At 54.7% G+C, this 16,914-nt stretch overlaps 2 protein-coding genes across 4 annotated transcripts; one reads left to right on the top strand and one right to left on the bottom strand.

The window, feature by feature from the left end:
* Positions 1 to 652: 652 nt before the first annotated feature.
* OAZ3 (ornithine decarboxylase antizyme 3) lies at positions 653 to 5,793 on the bottom strand. The gene is given in 7 exon segments (XM_039512509.1): positions 653 to 952; positions 1,839 to 1,924; positions 2,926 to 3,101; positions 4,420 to 4,485; positions 4,487 to 4,547; positions 5,518 to 5,717; positions 5,719 to 5,793. Coding segments are annotated over 7 exon segments (783 nt in total). The 5' UTR covers positions 5,779 to 5,793; the 3' UTR covers positions 653 to 818.
* Positions 5,794 to 6,829: 1,036 nt separating this feature from the next.
* MRPL9 (mitochondrial ribosomal protein L9) lies at positions 6,830 to 16,290 on the top strand. 3 transcript variants are annotated; one of them, XM_039512508.1, is made up of 7 exons: positions 6,830 to 6,967; positions 9,755 to 9,914; positions 10,703 to 10,827; positions 11,952 to 12,002; positions 12,814 to 12,915; positions 13,611 to 13,694; positions 15,122 to 16,290. In XM_039512508.1, the coding sequence occupies exons 1-7, from the start codon at positions 6,845 to 6,847 to the stop codon at positions 15,230 to 15,232; spliced, it is 756 nt and encodes a 251-aa protein (XP_039368442.1). In that variant the 5' UTR covers positions 6,830 to 6,844; the 3' UTR covers positions 15,233 to 16,290. The 3 variants fall into 3 exon arrangements, with proteins under 3 accessions (XP_039368442.1, XP_039368440.1, XP_039368441.1); XM_039512506.1 differs by lacking the exon at positions 15,122 to 16,290 and adding an exon at positions 14,392 to 15,081; XM_039512507.1 differs by lacking the exons at positions 6,830 to 6,967; positions 15,122 to 16,290 and adding exons at positions 9,259 to 9,400; positions 14,392 to 15,077.
* Positions 16,291 to 16,914: the final 624 nt, after the last annotated feature.

Below are 16,914 nucleotides of genomic sequence, written 5' to 3' on the forward strand. Positions count from 1 at the left end.
CCCCCTCCCACAGGCCTCACTGGGCTCATTCCCTCACCCCTGTAGCCAGGAAATGAGGCTTGTTCCAGTTCTCTCAACCAGCTCGGGGGCTCTGCTCCTTGGGGCCTAGCAGGGTCCCTGGCATTTTTGAATGGAGCAGGTGCAGGTTTTCTAACACTGTCACGCGACAGACTGAGAAATGGCGCCGAACACAGGGCCTCACTTCCCTTGCCAGTTATCTCCCTGAGCGGCAGGAGCCTTGGGTGGACGATGCTATGACCAGCCGTCAGCCTGTCCTGCTGAAGTCACCCAGGCTAGAGCTTTAAACTGGGAGTTGCACAAGAGCATGGAGATTGGGCAGTGAGTTTTGGGTGCCTGAGCCAAGGGGTAGTGGGGTAACGTCTCCTTCCTATTGCTCGGAGCTCCCATGCTCTGAAATCAGTTGGGGCCTCAGTCCAGGTCACAAGGCCCAGCACTGATTGCACAGTGGGACTCTGTTGAGCTCTGGAACTGATCCTGCCAAGGCAGGCTGGAGGCGGGTCATGGGGCAGCTGAGCAGGGCCTCATGAACACCTGTCGAAGCTGCAAGGTTGAGTCTCTCTCTCCTCCCTGCTCCCCCCCTGCATTCTGCACTGAGTGTCAAAGCCCTTCCGCCAGCCAGACACCACACCTGTGCTTTCACACGCATTTAATGATGCTCAGTGGGGACATGCTGTTACGCACATCAACTCAAAGCCTCTGCCCCATCCTGCCAGTTCCAGGCCCAAGTGAAGTGGGAGCTAAGCCGTCCCCCCACCCATCCCATCCTGTCTTTGCAGAATGCCCAGCTTCAGGAACTCTCATTCCAGCTCCGGACAGCAGTCTCGCTCCAGCGGGTAAACCATGAAGATAAGGTCCTGCCAGGGCGGCAGCGCGGGATGATCTGGTCTGACAACCTCAAAGCCCAAGTAGCTGAATGCTCGCAACAGGTCTCCTGTGGGACAGAAGAGGAAGGGTCGCCATTCTTAAAACCAGCCGTTCTGACCTCCACTTGGGATCACTTGCCCCTTAACCCCAATGCTCGTGTTCCTCTAGAGAGACTAGACACGTTACAGGGGGATGAGGGCAGAAAGGATGGGGCGCTACATGAAGTAGTTCTAATGCATAAAGTCAGGCAGTCAACTTCCATTGAAAAGCCCTGGCTGCGTGTCTGCAGTCACACCAGGGCCTCAGTCTTTTAATTGCAAAAGTCAAATAGCTTCTGTTACCTACAAAATACTGCAGTCCCTATTATAACAGAGTACTGCAAAATCGTGTACTTTGTTTTAAAACGTGGGTTCCCACTGGACCTGCACCATCTGTTCTTACATACAGAAAAGTCAGGAGAAATACTCTGACTGCTGGGCTCTGTGCATTCCACGTTCAGTGTAAATAATAGCCATTACTGGACAAGCTGTATGCTGGACAGAGAGCAGCCTCTGCTCCCGTTAACAAGCCACAGGTTCTCAAACTGGGGGTCGGGACCTCTCAGGGGGTTGTGAGGTTATTATGTGGGGGGTTGTGAGCTGTCAGCCTCCAGCCCAAACAAACCCTGCGTTGCCTCCAGCATTTATAATGGTGTTAAATATATTAAAAAGTGTTTTTAATTTATAAGGGGAGGTCACACTCAGAGGCTTGCTATGTGAAAGGGGTCACCAGTAAAAAAGTTTGAGAGCCACTGCACTAAGCTAGCAAGAAAAAAAATTCCAGTGGAAACTCTTTCACTGTACATTAAGTATCAAAAATATGGCACAAGCAACTTGCACTTCTCTGTACGTGGAAGGCGATCGCTCTCCGTGTCTGGGTTCGCCTACCAACCGCCAGCCCGGAGGGCCCCTTACCGCGATCGCTGCGAGCCGGCTGGAAGTTCACAAACACGAGGTTCACGGCGGTCTGTTCCTCCACGTATTCCAGCGTCGCAGTCAGGCTAGAAAGAAACACACCCCTGTGTTCGAACAAGCTGAGAAATAGCCCGGGAGGGGGAGTTTCAAAGGAGTGAGGTGCTCAACTCCCATTAAAATCCAGGGGGAGTTGGGGAGGCTGTGAAAATTCTACCCCCTCGATATGGATTCGATTGATGCAGGATTGGTTGGTCTAGTTCTGTAGGACTGTGATTTGGTGGCACTTGGGAATTAAATCACAACCACAAGCAGCAGCTGTATCAAACCCAGTTTGATCAGCTGGAAAGAGACAATCAGGGAAGTTTCAAGCCTCTACGACATTTCCAAGACTGAAGAGGACCAAGGAGTTGGATTAATTTAAGGGGCGGGAGGCTCGTTTAGAAGCGGGCACAACTGTTATGGCTGAGAAGAGCTGCATAAAGTTACATGGGTCACTCAGCCAGCCCTTCCCCTGACTTTGGCAGCTTGAAGGCACAGCCCCAGTGAGCACACAATGGGCGTGGAGGGTCGGCAGTAATTGTCTATGACCTTGGACACTGCGGGGTGGGAGCTGCTGCCTTTTTCCTGCCAGCCACCTAATGTCACAATGTGGGGGGGGGGGGGGATTTACAGCTGCAGAATGACGGGCAAGGGATAGCTATAATGTGGTTCAGGAGACATGGGCTCTGGGATCCTTGATGTCTTAAACATCCCGGTGCTTAGAAAGAAATGACCCACAGATGGAATAAAGGATCAGCCAGCAGCATGCACCAGAGGGGTGAACCCTACGCTGCTCTGGGGCTTGGCCGTCTCTAAGCTGCGGCAGGGCAGCACTGAATGCTTTGAGGCTCTTCGGTGGGTTTGCAAATGGAACTGGATTTACCTTAGATCGCAAGTGTCTCAGGGAAGCAGGGGGGTGATGGCTGGGGCTGCTTTTTCCCATGGCCTCCAGACAAAGGAGGCGGGAAATCATAGAATATCAGGGTTGGAAGGGACCTCAGGCGGTATCTTGTCCAACCCCCTGCTCAAAGCAGGACCAATCCCTTACCTTTCGCGGTTGTTTTGATCCAGGGCGCCGCGGGGCGTGTCCAGGAAAAGCTTGCCGTCGGCCAGGAGTCCGTGCCAGTGAGCGGAGCCGCGGGGACCGAGTTGGAAATGGAAGTCCAGCTGGACAGGGAGACCAGGGAGCAGAAGGTCGCCAGCAAATACTGTCAGGTTCCTAGCCTGCAAGGAAACAGCGAAGCCCCCGTTACCAGGTGCGCTGACTGGCTGAGAGCCAACACCTGTTAACACTGGGGTCTGCCAAGGGGACCCAGATCCTACTGAATGGGAACTCCCAGCCTAGTGTCCTGATTTTTTATAGACAGTCCATTTTTTGGGTTTTTTTTATTATATTATTCCTACTCCCCCCCCCCCCCCCCCGATTTTTTCAGACTTGCTGTCTGGTCACCCTGTCCCAGCCTGAACCCCTGCCCATGTGCTCCAGGAGCCTAGACTAGGATCTAACCGGGAAGCCCTGGGATTTACAGGCAGGAAGCAGCATCACACAAGGCAACTTCCTCCCTGCACTATTTCCCACCTGAAGAATCTGAAACCGTTTCTTGTTCAAAGGGCAAACGTTAATGATTGCTGCCCCTCCAGTTCCCCTGGGCCCATCACCCTCCTCTCTAGGCACAAACTGGCCACCCCAATCCTTCTCTGAAGATGTCCACGCAGTGTGCTGCGGCAGTCAAAAAAGCAAACAGGATATTAGGAATCATTCAAAAAGGGATAGAGAATAAGACAGAGAATATCTTATTGCCCTTATATAAATCCATGGTAAGCCCACATCTTGAATTCTGCATACAGATGTAGTCTCATCTCAGAAAAGATACACTGGCACTAGAAAAGGTTCAGAGAAGGACAACTAAAATGATTAGGGGCTTGGAACGGGTCCCATATGAGGAGAGATTAAAGATGCTAGGACTTTTCAGCTTGGAAAAGAGGAGACTAAGGGGGGACATGATAGAGGTCTATAAAATCATGAGTGATGTGGAGAAAGTGAATAAGGAAAAGTTATGTACTTGTTCCCATAATATAAGAACTAGGGGCCACCAAATGAAATGGGCAGCAGGTTTAAAATAAATAAAAGGAAGTTCTTCACGCAGCGCACAGTCAACCTGTGGAACTCCTTGCCTGAGGAGGTTGTGAAGGCTAGGACTATAACAGGGTTTAAAAGAGAACTAGATAAATTCATGGTGGTTAAGTCCGTTAATGGCTATTAGTCAGGATGGGTAAGGAATGGTGTCCCTAGCCTCTGTTTGTCAGAAGGTGGAGATGGATGGCAGGAGAGAGATCACTTGATCATTACGTGTTAGGTTCACTCCCTCTGGGGCACCTGGCATTGGCCACTGTTGGAGGACAGGATACTGGGCTGGATGGACCTTTGGTCTGACCCAGTATGGCCATTCTTATGTTCTCATCTCCTTAGACACAATCAGTAGCTACGGAACGATCCCCTGGATGCACCCTGGACTCGACCAGGCGGCCGGAGATTTCCTACCTTGTACAACTCTTTCAGCTCACCCTGGTTAGCTCCTCTGCCGGCCGGGCCGCCTCCCAAGGACTCAGGAACATTGGAGGCAGTAGCGAGGTCTGAGGGTCAGGCTCTCGCGCTCAGTCATGGTGATACTTGGAGGATGAGAGAACAAGAGAGAGAAGGACAGCAGGGATGAAATCCTGGCCCATTTGCAAATCAAGAGGAGTTTTGGCCTTGACTTCAATGGGGCCAAGATTTCATCCCAGGTCTGTAACAAATTGCTCCTATAAGGGAAAATCCATTGTAAATGCCTCAAGCTCCTGATCCCTTATCATGCCAAACAGTCCTTTACTCTGTAATTAGCTGCCGGGTAGGCAGATGCTACCACCCGCATTGTTACAGGCATCAGACTCTGGCACCGAGCATGCGGGCTGCTTTAAAGGGCATTTGACTGATTGGTGTTGCCTCGGAGAGCCGGATGCCCTGAGGAATCAAATCAACGCAGCTGTAGAAAAGTAATCTGATGCTAAACACTGTAAATGATTCCCAGCTTGAGAGTAAAATCTGTGACTACTGAATAGTATATGTGTGTGTGTAGGGGTATTTCACCCTCCCCACTTCAACTATATAGAGAGACATTTGGGGGGGCCTGATTTCAGAAGATGCTGAGCCCCCCTCCTTCTGAAAACCAGGCTTTTCTAAGGGGTCTAAAGTTGGGCTTCTAAAATCACCAGTTGCTTTTGAAAACCCAATGGCTGATTTGTGGTGTGGTCACACACCAGGGTTGTGCTAGGGGCTGTACAAATACAGAACAAAAGCCAGTCCCTGCCCCACAGAGCTCATAGTGCAGTAAAATCTTGGCCTTAAGAGCTCAGATATACGCCCCAGGCACCCCCTGTTGGTTTTTTGAAGGATGAATCATTCTCAAAGCTCCAAAGACAACAATCAGCAAGTTACAGGCTGGCCCCCGGCTATGGAAAATGGGGGCTTCTCCCCTTTCCAGACATTTTTACCCACATAAGCCCTCTTGGGTTTGATTCCGCCCCTCCCCCCATGCCAAACAGAAATAAAGCGACAGTTCCCTGTTAATCTTCGATAGAGGGGGTGGGAAAAGCCACTCACCTCCCATGGGAAGGCACCATCCTCCGCCTGTAGATGAGGCGATAGCGATAGCAGTAGTAGTAATACGCAAAGGGGGAGCAGATGGGATATAAGTAGTTCCGTTTCCTCCCTCTCTCAGTATAAGAAAGGGAAAACAGATAGGTGTGGTCCCGGAGCAGCGACGTTTCTTCAGGCAATGCCTACCCGTGGCAGAGTGAGCCCCTGAGCCCCAGGGCCCCAGTTCAAGTAGCCAGGTGCTTTATGACCCAGCCATTGTGACATTCCCCCATGGGGAGGGCATCATTGTGACATGCCCAGCCAGGCCACACACCCCAGGGCCACACCTAGGTTATTCCCCTCCTGGGCATAAGTGTGGGATGTTGCCAGTGTGTGGCCGGCCTTCTAATACCCTGATCTAAGGGGGACAGAGCTGTAGTTTGGGGGGGTTCCTCAGTCCCTGGCATCCATCACGTTCCCTCTTAATCCCCCAAACTGCCGGGTCCGTATTGATTTAAACGATGGAGATTATGATGGTTGGGGGCCTTTCTAAACCCTGGCTCCCACTGTGGGGTCTCTGTGTAGCCCCCACCCTGCTAGGCCCTAGAGTGGGTCCTTTTCTCTCTGCAGCACTATGCCAACAGGGCACCTCCCCTCGGGTTTGGGGAGTCAAAGACTCAGATAGTTGGAGGCCAGATGGGACCATCAGCTCATCCAATCTGACCAGATCAGCCCAGCAAGTGATAATCCCACACCACAGAGAAAGGCGAAAACCCACCCCACTCCCGCCAAGCTCCCTGCCCATCTGAGCTGGGAGGCAAATTCCTTCCTGGCCCCACCTCTGGTGATCAGTTAGGCCCTGAGCGTGTGAGCAAGAAGCGCCAGCCAGGCACCTACGAGACATGCTTGGTGCCCCCTCAGAGCACAGCCTGTCTCCAGCCGTGGCCGTCCCTGATGCTTAAGAGGAAGGAGATTAAAACAACCCAACCAACCCTCACAATACACGGGGGCAGCAAATCCCTTCCTGACCCCTGCTGGTGGCCAGCTGAAACCCTGAAGCATGAGCTCTAGAAACATAGGTGATAAATGGGAAGTGAGCCCCAGGTCTGCTGAGCCCTGCCTCCCCCACCACCACAAGCAACCCCATCATACAATTGCACTCATATATTTGTCCAGGGCATCTCTAGCAACTGGTGTGACCCCACCTTTTGAACATGGAAATGGGGACACCTGAGAATAAGTGGCCACAGTTGAGTGATTGCGGGGGAGGGGGCACAGACATGAGCACAGGGCCCATGGGAATTTCTGTGACCATGACCATGAGGGCTCCTGGAAATTAGGTGGCAGTCCCATGACCATAGGCACAGGGGCTCCTGGGAATTGCCTCCCACACCTACGGTCCCAGAATACTGGGCACCCTTCCATTGCTTGGAACCCCACTGACGCTTTGGGGGGCAGAAAGCATGGACAGTGGGTGGGTCCCAAAGAGGGGAAAGCATGGGGATCCCTGAGAATGAGTTGGTGGGTCCTTGAAGGGCACTGGGAGAGAGTTGGGGGGAGCAGCAAGGAGACCCGGAGGAAGTAAGGCAGTGGTGGGGGGGAGAGGTTCTTGAGGGGACGAGCAGGGGAAGGGTTCCCTTAGAGGAGCAGGGATTTCGGGGAGGGAGTCTCTAGCTAAAATGGGAATGGGGGGATGAGGCCAGGAAAGTAGGGGTAGAATGGGGATATTAGGGGATGGGGGTCCCTGTGGGAGGCAGGAGAGTGTGGTTATAGCGGGGGGTTAGGAGGATGGGGTTCCCTGGAGGCACAGAGCTAGGGGTACAGTAGGGGGTTAAGGGGTCCCTGGGGGAGCAGGGAGGTGGTTTACAGTGCGGGGTTAGGGGATGGGGGTTTCTAGGGGCAGGGAAGTGGAGGTACAATGTGATAGGAGGATGAGGGTCCCTGTGGGAGCAGGCAGACAGCGGTATAGCAGGAGGGGGTCGGGATCCCTGAGGGGAGCAGGCAGGTGGGGGTACAGTGGGGTTAGGGGATGGGGTTCCTGGTGTACATGGGGTGGGGATACAGTGAGGGGAGGGGATTCCTGAGGGGGCAAGGAAGTGGGACTTCAATGGGGAAGGGGTCCTGGTGGGGATTGGTAGGTGGGGTTCAGTGGGGAGGGGGTCCCAGTGCTGGTAGGGGAGGGGTTGGTGGGGGAGGGGTCCCAGTGGGGACAGGTGGGTGGGGTTCAGTGGGGAGAGTCCTGGTGGGGAGGAGGTCCTAGTGAGGGGCTGGTGGGTGGGGTTCACTGGCAGAGGGGTCCTGTGTGGGGGTCAATAGGGGACAGGTAGGTGGGGGTTCCATAGAGGAGGGGTCCCGGTGGGGTTAGGCTGACCAGATGTCCCAATTTTATAGGTACAGTCCTGATTTTTGGGTCTTTTTCTTATATAGGCTCCTATTACCCCCCACCCCTGTCCCGACTTTTCACATTTGCTGTCTGGTCACCCTAGTGGAGGTTCAGTGGGGGAGGGGGTCCTGGTGGGTGGGGGTTCAATGGGGAGGAGGTCTCGGTGGGGGCAGGTGGGGAGGAATCAATGGGGAGGGGTCCCAGTGGGGGTTCAATGGGGGCTGGCGGGTGGGGTTCAATGGGGAGGTTCACTGGGGAGGAGGTCCCGGTGGGGGCAGGTGGGTGGGGACTCAGTGGGGAGGGGTCTCGGTGGGGACTGGCGGGTGGGGTTCAGTGGGGAGGGGGTCTCGGTGGGGCTGGCGGGTGGGGTTCGGTGGGGAGGGGTCTCGGTGGGGACTGGCAGGTGGGTGTTCAGTGGGGAGGGGGTCTCGGTGGAGGGCAGGTGGGGAAAGGATCAGTGGGGAGGGGTCCCAGTAGGGGCTGGCGGGTGGGGTTCAGTGGGGAGGGGGTCCCGGTAGGGGCTGGCGGGTGGGGTTCAGTGGGGAGGGGTCCCGGTGGGGCTGGTGAGTGGGTGTTCAGTGGGGAGGGGGTCTCGGTGGAGGGCAGGTGGGTGGGGGTTCAGTGGGGAGGGGTCTCGGGAGGGACTGGCGGGTGGGGTTCAGTGCGGAGGGGTCTCGGTGGGGTTCAGTGGGGCGGGGTCTCGGTGGGGACTGGCGGGTGGGTGTTCAGTGGGGAGGGGTCCCGGTGGGGCAGGTGGGAATGGGATCAGTGGGGGAGGGTCCCGGTGGAGGGCAGGTGGGGAAAGGATCAGTGGGGAGGGGTCCCGGTGGGGACTGGCGAGTGGGGGTTCAGTGGGGAGGGGTCCCGGTGGGGGCTGGTGAGTGGGTGTTCAGTGGGGAGGGGTCTCGGTGGGGGCACGTGGGTGGGGTTCAGTGGGGAGGGGTCTCGGTGGGGACTGGCGGGTGGGTGTTCAGTGGGGAGGGTCCCAGTGGGGCTGGCGAGTGGGGTTCAGTGGGGAGGGGTCTCGGTGGAGGGCAGGTGGGTGTTCAGTGGGGAGGGGTCTCGGTGGGGGCTGGCGAGTGGGGTTCAGTGGGGAGGGGTCTCGGTGGGGCAGGTGAGTGGGGATCAGTGGGGAGGGGTCCCGGTGGGGACTGGCGAGTGGGGGTTCAGTGGGGGAGGGGGTCCCGGTGGGGGACTGGCGAGTGGGGGTTCAGTGGGGGAGGGGGTCCGGGTGGGGGAGGGGGTCTCTCGGGGCGTGCTGGGGGGCAGCCGGGCTCGGTCTATAAGGCGGAAACGCGGCGCTGCGGGGGGAGGGGACGCGTCAGGCGCGCTGCGGGCAGCCCCGGCTCGGGGTCCTTCCTCTGGGCCGGCGCGGCCCGGGCCCTTCGCTGAGGCGGTCGCGGGCGGCCCCGGCGGAGGATGCTGAGGCTGGGAGCGGGGTGGGGCGGCGGCCGCCTGCGGCGGGGGCTCGGGGGGGAGCAGCTGGGGGCGCAGAGCCGGGGGCTGGGCCTCTCGCTCAGCCGGGTGAGGGGCCGGGCTGGGCTGGGGGGGTCGCGCCCGGGCTGGTCCCTTGGGGGCGGGGGGATGTGAGGAGGGGTCACACCCTGGGCTTGGCTCTCTCTGGGGGGGTGGGAGTTCCCCCCCTGAGGCTGGTCGGTGTGGGGGTGTCACGGCCCGGGCTGGTCTCTGGGGGGCGGGGGGCGGAGTTCCAGCCCCAGGCTGGTCTCTGGGGGCGGGGTGAGGGTGTCACTCCCCGGGCTGGTCTCGGGGGGGGGGGGGGTCATGCCCCAGGCTGGTCTCTCAGGGCTGGTCTTTCCCGGCCCGGGGGCAGGTATTTGGGGGAGGTCACGGCCCGGGCTGATCAGTTTCTCCGTGCAGGGCACAGTGGTGGTGGAGCGCTGGTGGAAGGTCCCGCTGAGCAAAGAAGGGCGCCCGCCTCGCCTACACCCCAGGAGGCACCGCATCTACAGGCTGGTGGAAGACACCAAGAACCAGCCCAAGGGGGAGCTGGAGGTGATCCTCACTCAGTCCGTGGACAGTAGGTTCCCACTGGCCGCATTTGCTTTCCATACTGAAGAGCTGAGGTGGTGCTGGGCATGTCATAGGAGTCCATATTTCTTTCCTGATTTTCACCAATCTGTTATGAGCTCAGTGTTCTCTAATGGTTAGAACAGAGAAGTGAACCAGGACTCCTGGGTTCTGTTCCCAGCTCGGCCTCTTATGTCCCTAGCAGTAAAATGGGGAGATCACTGCACTGCAAAACAGAAGGGATTGTTGGGTGTGGGGTTTTACCTGTTAAAACACAGAGTGGTTTTGGAGTTTAGGAATAAAGGAATTATGGAAGTAATTATTATTGTGCTGGTGCTAAAGCCTGCCCTCAGATCTCAGACACAGACCCAGGAGTTCTGACTCCCAGTCCTCTGCTTTAACCACTCAACTTGGTGTCCTTTGGTTTTATTTTTAAATGCTATTTGTTATTTTTAGATATTCTTGTTCAGAGCTTTTCCTTCACAATAATAACCTAACTCCACTTTGAGTGTGTACACACATACATGCTCATATGTTCTGAATATGAAGCATGGTATAGTGAAGCAGCTGATAGTCCCCATACAGTGCTCAGTCATCTCTCACGCCTCTGTCAAAACATTAGTGCTTTTAGGCCGTTTTCCAAACTCTCTTTGAAATGCCAGTTCCTTTTCCTGTGTTCGAAGTGCTCTGGCATCCTTCTCAAGAGGAATGTACTGTGTAACTGTAAAAGCTCTCTAATGATCTGTGTGCTGGCTTTGCCAGAGGTGTCATATTGTGCCCTGTGTCTCTCATTCACAGATTTGGGAAGCCGTGGTGATATTGTCTCAGTGAAGAAACCTCTGGCTCGTAACAAGCTCCTCCTCGAGGGACTCGCAGTTTACGCCTCTCCAGAGAACAAAAAAATGTTTGAGGAGGAAATGAGGGTGAGCTGGAGGAGGGAATTGCCTTTCCAGCCCACAACGGGGTCTCTGCTGTCCTAATGTGCAGAATTCTGCCATGAGCAATTTGAGATTCTCACTGGATTCAGTGAGAGCAGCATGCAATTTCCCAAAAGCTAGGATTTGGCTCACACAGTTAACCTGTGATTTTTGTTGGGGAAAATATACCAGGCCCTGAAAGTTTAATGTCTTCAGCAAAACATCCAGGTAGTGCAACTTCAGAATGAAACTGCTGCTCGCTTGGGGCTTTGCGATCTTTATTTTTTTATTTTTTTTAATCCTATGTGAGATTTGCAATCAGGAGACTGTAAACCAAGAGAGTAATTTCGTTTTGTTTTTAACTGAGTTGATTAAACTTTTTTTTAGCAAATTGTGTGTGTGTGTGCGCGCGTGTATGTGTGTGCTCATGCACACATTACTGGAATTTGAATTGCTGATTGTTTTATTAAACATAGAAATCTTGCTAGCAATGTTACAGATGTATTTGGGAACACCCTGTAAAGGCTATTGAGTAAAGTCAATTGTTTCTAGTATCCCCTATAAAATGAATAGTGCGTAAAATGCCTTTCAGTTAACATAACCTTGCTAATGACCAGGAGACCAATTATGAATTGCAAAGTAACAGGTAATTTAACAAATTCAACCCTAGTACAATAGGCTGTTGGTCCATGGTCGGGGCTCCAAGGCATTGCTGTAATTCACAGTCAAGGATTCTGCATTGCCAAAAGACTCTTCTTCACCTGCTTTGACAAGTGCTGTCTAATTTCAATGATGTAACACTGAATACACTAGTAAATCTACCATACAAAGCCAAAAAAGAATCCTGCTATTAAAGCTTTGTTGCAAAGTGGGGTGAGACCTGGGACTTTTGACAATTGCTGGATTTGCTGGCTAGTGAAATGGGAATTAATGAGTTGTGACTCGCTTTTATAGCACACCGGAGACGTCCTATCCCAAAATACCCAGCGTGGGGACATGGCTGACACTAAGGCATTTTGAATTGAGAGCTCCAAAAGTAACTCCAAATCCTGGACTGTGCAGAGATTAACTGGGAGACCTTGTTAACTGTGTGTTCGTCTCACTTTTCTCCCCAATCTTATTTCTTATAGCTGCGTGACGAAGGGAAGCTGGAGAGACTTCAAACCCAGAGTGGTGAAAAGGTGAGTAAAAGGTGGTTGTTGTGGGGAGACAGATGAATGTTCGTGAAATAGCGGTTCAGTTCCAGTGAAATGTGGGGAGAATCCCAGCCAACAAACCTGAAACTCCTGGCATGTTAATGGGAACCTGATCTGATTAGTGATGCCCTTAGCATGGTGTCTTTCTATGTGGGGATGTTCGTTCATATAGCTTTTTCCCCCAATAAAAAGCAAAGAAAAATACATACTGTGAGCCTGTAGGGGGAAAGAGCTTGTCTTTATCTAAACTGCCATTCCATACCTATGGCATTCTCTAAATGATTGATACTATCATCCCTTCTAAAGGGAGAGTGAGGTAGCTAAGTTCAGTCCAGTTTTGAATCGGAGTTATAATGAAGGCTCAGTCAACCAGTGGTACCCATCTCTTAACATGATCTTGGCAAGAGAGTTTACCAGACCTGTTCTCCATCAGTGACACTGAAACAGCTTTACCCCGGGCTAGCTCTTCAAACAAACAAAGCCGTTCAGTCGGTGCTGGCTTCATGACACTGGACAGTGAAGAGCTGCTCATTCCGTGAATGTTTGCAGTGTGGGTAACAACTGGGTAAACTCCCCTGCCCCCACCCCCCATCCTGCCAGCGTGACTTAATCCTGACCTTCTGGGACCCTCCTGCAGGCATGAGTGGGGAGTTCGTTCTCCGTGAGCCATGCAGTCTTGGGTTCTGTTACTGCAGTGGCTTCGTGATGCAGACACTTGTCCGCTAGAAATTAAACTGAGACCCGGCCATTCCTTGCACTCATGCTCCCCATCTGTCATCCCCCTGCCCTTCCCTAGACCATCCAGTTTCTGAGGAGTTGCCGTCTGGAGGTGGGGATGAAGAACAACGTGAAGTGGGAGCTAAACAACGAGATCGTCGCCCGCCACTTCCTGAAAAACGTTCGTGGTCTGGCTGTGATTGGGGCTTGCGTGCAGACTGAGGGTGGGGGAGGTGGCTAATTTAGCTCCGCCCCCGGGATGCGGAGCGTGTTAATCCCAGACAGCAGAGCTGGCTCGCTGTAGGTTGGGATTCAGTGAGCAGCTCGAGTGGAAGCTTGTGAAGTTATTGTAATGGGCTAGACCAGAAATTTAGGCCGAGGCCAAGGCCTCCACGTTCTCACTAGATGGTTCTTGGCTGGGGTTAGGATTTACAAGGCCAAGCCAGTCCTAGTGTTAAGCCGGAGGGCATCTGCAGGAGCCTGTCTACTCCCTGCAGGTCTCTGCCATCTCCAGGCCTCCCAACTCACCAACACTTGGGCATCTGTCGCAGCAGATACTCCCTGTCCAGCCCTCCCGTTTCCAGGCTTCCCCCGCCTGCGGTAGGAACGCCCCTTTACCCTCCCCAGCAGGCAGTCACATCAATCTGTCACCTGGCCCCCGGTGAGCCACCTCCAAATGCCTGTTCTTAAAGGGGCCATGCAGGACTAGCTGGCCTCTGACCCCTGCTGCCCTTACAGCGGCAGACCGCCTTGTTCCACCTAGTTTAAGTGTCGAAGGCCCACAGGCTGCTGTTTGTGGTTAGACTAGAGGGACAGCTGCTGGCATTGGGTTGGAGTGAGCATCCTGGGGCTAAGTCGTGGTGCTGGTTCTTTCAGCTTAATGTCTTCGTGACGCCGCATGCGGTGAAGCTGCCCGATGAGCCCATCACGAGATGGGGCGAATACTGGTGTGAAGTGACGGTAAGTGTGCGGTTCTTTGGAAAGGGGGCAGCTGCTTTTGTTTGAAGGTCACTTAGCTACAAACAGCTCCAACTTCCTAGTCCCCACCCTCCCTGTCACCCTTCACGTTGTGTTTGGAAGATGGCAAGGGCTGCTGGCTAGAGCCAGGGAAATGGGAATCAGGACACAAATTCTGATCTCAGCTCTGGCCACTGGCTCGCTGGTGTCTTTGGGCAAGTCACTTCCCTGCTCATTACCTCAGTTTCCCCCCTCTGTGACACCAGGGAAAATACTTGTCTGCCTCTTTTGGGGGCGCTGGGTGGGGGGAGAGGCACAGCTTTGTTGCCAACTGAGCCTGCTTTGAGATCCTCAGGCACGGAGTTACTGCTGCATCCCAGATCTGCACCACCTGACACACTCCAGAGTGCTTTATAAACTAGATACCCACGGAAACGCAACCCCCTCTCGGGGGGCGGATTACCAGCTGGGTAGACAGCCCCTCTGCAAGACAGGGGGCAGGAGAACTTTGGCCAAGCCACAGACAAACCCCTACTCTCATGAGAAGTGCCGGCATGCCCACAGCAGAGAGGAGCCAGGTTTTTAAGATTTCTCTCTCCCACCCACCCAGGAGGCACTTTGTAAAACACAGGGTCCAAGGCAGAAGAGAATTTCGCCTGCTGCATTTCTATTCATCTTTTTTTCCTTCCTGCCCACTTAGGGGAGGAGAGCCAGCTCTGAAATGTGCAGGACGAAAGCTGAATTGGTGTCATTTACAGCTGTACCAATTTGCATCACCTCCTGCTTAATTTGCCATATTGAATTCCCGATGCGTGTGTGCGTACGTGCTACATTTCCGTGTTGGTTACTGCAGCTCAGCAAGCTGCAGGCCTGTAATTGCCAGTATCTTCTCTACATGATGTAACCCCAAAAGAATAGGGAACAGAATGGCCCAACGCTGAGAGAGACAAGGGAGAGAGGAGCTGATGTTGCAGGCTGAGATTTGAAATGGAACTGGAGGGATACAGGAGATTTCAGAGGGGAGCGGCAGAGGTGAAGGCCCTGGTACCAACCGTGCAGGAACAGAAGACCTGGGGGGCGAGGGGGGAGTCAGAGGCAGTTTATCAGGTCGGCTGTAGCAAGCCCATGAAGGGTTTTAGATCTCTCGTTCAGCTAGATTTGAAGCAACTCTAAACGTCTTCCCCTCTCTGCGAGGCATTGGTGAGCCTGCATCTGGACCTGCCCCATGTGCTCTCTGACCTCAGGCCTAGGGAGGGTTTCCTGCCTGTGAAACCCTTAGCCAGCGACCAACAGAAACAACCTGCTGTGGAGGGATCCGCAGGGGCCCAGCCATTTTCTGGCCCTTTGCCTTCAGTTAACCTGGAAGCACGGGGCCGGCTCATTGTCTGGGGTCCTAACCTGTGTCTCTGTCCTGGGCTTGTGTGTTGCAGGTGAATGGCTTGGACACCGTCAGGGTGCCGATGTCTGTGGTGAACTTCATGAGGCCAAAGACCAAGCGCTACAAATACTGGCTGGCCCAGCAGGCGGCATCGAAGGGGTAAAGGCCCCTCCACTCTGTCCTGGGGAGTTCTCCTCGCAAGGTCGAACTGTTGGGAGAATCTCCCTGCTGCGGAACCTGGACCCTTCGCTCTACCAGCTGAGAAGGGCAGCCAGGCCCCAGCTGGCCTGTCTCTGCTGGGAGCAGTTAGCTAACTTCATTTAAACTTTGTCGGTGTTTGGGGGAGGTTCTCGCTGCAACCACGAAGGGACCCTCCATCCCTCCCAGGTGGGGCTCTCTGCACAGGACCAGGAAAGCACCCAACATGCTGTACGTTGCTCCCAGTCAAAGCAGGACACCAGAACGCTCAGAGCTACTAATAAAAAGCTCCTGTGTCCAAGTCCCTGGCAGTGGGAATCGGCTGGGTCTTGTTGCTGTCGGGTTCGGTCAGACAACACCTCAGAAGTGGGGCAGCTGGAGGCCAAATGCCCTATGGGGAGTGGAGGGGGGAGCACTGGGAGAAGCAGCCATCAGTGACTCACCTGATCAGTAGAAAAGCGCCAAATGGTCTGTTCCCAGATGTGCAGCCTGATGCCCGGTAGTGCCAGTGCTGAGTCCAGTCCAGCCGGATGGGGGGAGAGGAAATGGAAGGTGGAGAGTCCCCTACAGGAAGTTACCTTATTGCAGGAACAAGACTCTCAGCTGGGCTGGAGATCCCAGCTCCCTTTCACCGCCCTCCCTGCCACAGGCATCCTAACAGGAGGAGGGAGGGACGCACCCACACCGGGCACCCTTCCCCTCTGCCCCTGTAGCGACTTTATGGGTGAATGGGGCTAATACCCCAGAGCCAAAGAACCACCCTGTTGCTCGTTGTCAGCTGTTCTCACGGTGGCGGAGCGGGGCTGAAATGCGGCAGCTGCAGCGCTGGAAGCAGGGTAACCAGAGATTGTCCTGCCAACCCTTTCTTGGGGCAGAGCCCGAGTCAGGGTCCTCTGTGCCAAAGCGCCTTTCTGGTAGTTGCTCTCAGGGCAGTGTGGGCAGAGACTTCCATGCCCTGCCTCTGGTGTGACTGGGGGCCCCCAGCTGGTTTGGTCCCTGATCAAAGGGGCAGAGGAAGGGCATTTCCATGTGGGGACTGGTTCCTCTACCAGCCCCCACCCCCATCTTCAGCGTCTGACATCATCTCTGCCAGGGCTGAGCCCTTTCCAGCGGCCAGTTGCAAACCCAGCCAAAGCAACGTGATCCCACCAGGGCATCCTCCCCTATTCCCTGTAGCCACCTTGCTGGGCTAGTCTGAGCCCTCATTGCTGGCTGCAGCCCACCAGTGCTCCCTCCTCCTGCCCCTCTTCGAGGTCCCCTGCTCTTACTGAGGGGGTTAAATCCATCCATCCCTGCGCCAGCCCTCTGCCTCCAGGAGAGGCTGGGCACATGCAATTCCACCTCTGAGGGGGAGAGGCAAGTTCTAAAGCTGAGGGTGCCGGTCAAAATCCTGTGAAGCCTGCGTTTAAATGCCCAACAGCCTGTGCAAAGTCCTTGGGGTGGACAGTCAGCCTGGGCCCTTCCCCGGGGGGCAGGGAGGATGCAGTGTCCCAAGCAGGGCTCAGGCCCTGGCTCTCCCCTATGAAATACCTGGCCCAAAGAGCCCCTCACTGCAGAATGCCCTGCCCCTTCTGCAGCTAAGGGGGAGCCCGGCATTGGGAAAGACCCTTCTGACCTCCCAGTGCAGGCTGGGGCCTGTTGAGATTT

The sequence above is a fragment of the Mauremys reevesii genome, linkage group 24, assembly GCF_016161935.1.
Source record: "Mauremys reevesii isolate NIE-2019 linkage group 24, ASM1616193v1, whole genome shotgun sequence".
Lineage (NCBI taxonomy): Eukaryota > Metazoa > Chordata > Testudines > Geoemydidae > Mauremys > Mauremys reevesii.

What these genes read in the sequence shown, in the direction of transcription:
- MRPL9 (XM_039512506.1), top strand. Translation starts at nt 6,845, where the DNA reads ATGACCATAGGCACAGGGGCTCCTGGGAATTGCCTCCCACACCTACGG. An exon ending in GCAGAAAGCATGGACAGTGG is followed by an intron (nt 6,968 to 9,754) that starts GTGGGTCCCAAA and finishes TTCTCCGTGCAG; the next exon opens with GGCACAGTGGTGGTGGAGCG. An exon ending in TGTTTGAGGAGGAAATGAGG is followed by an intron (nt 10,828 to 11,951) that starts GTGAGCTGGAGG and finishes TATTTCTTATAG; the next exon opens with CTGCGTGACGAAGGGAAGCT.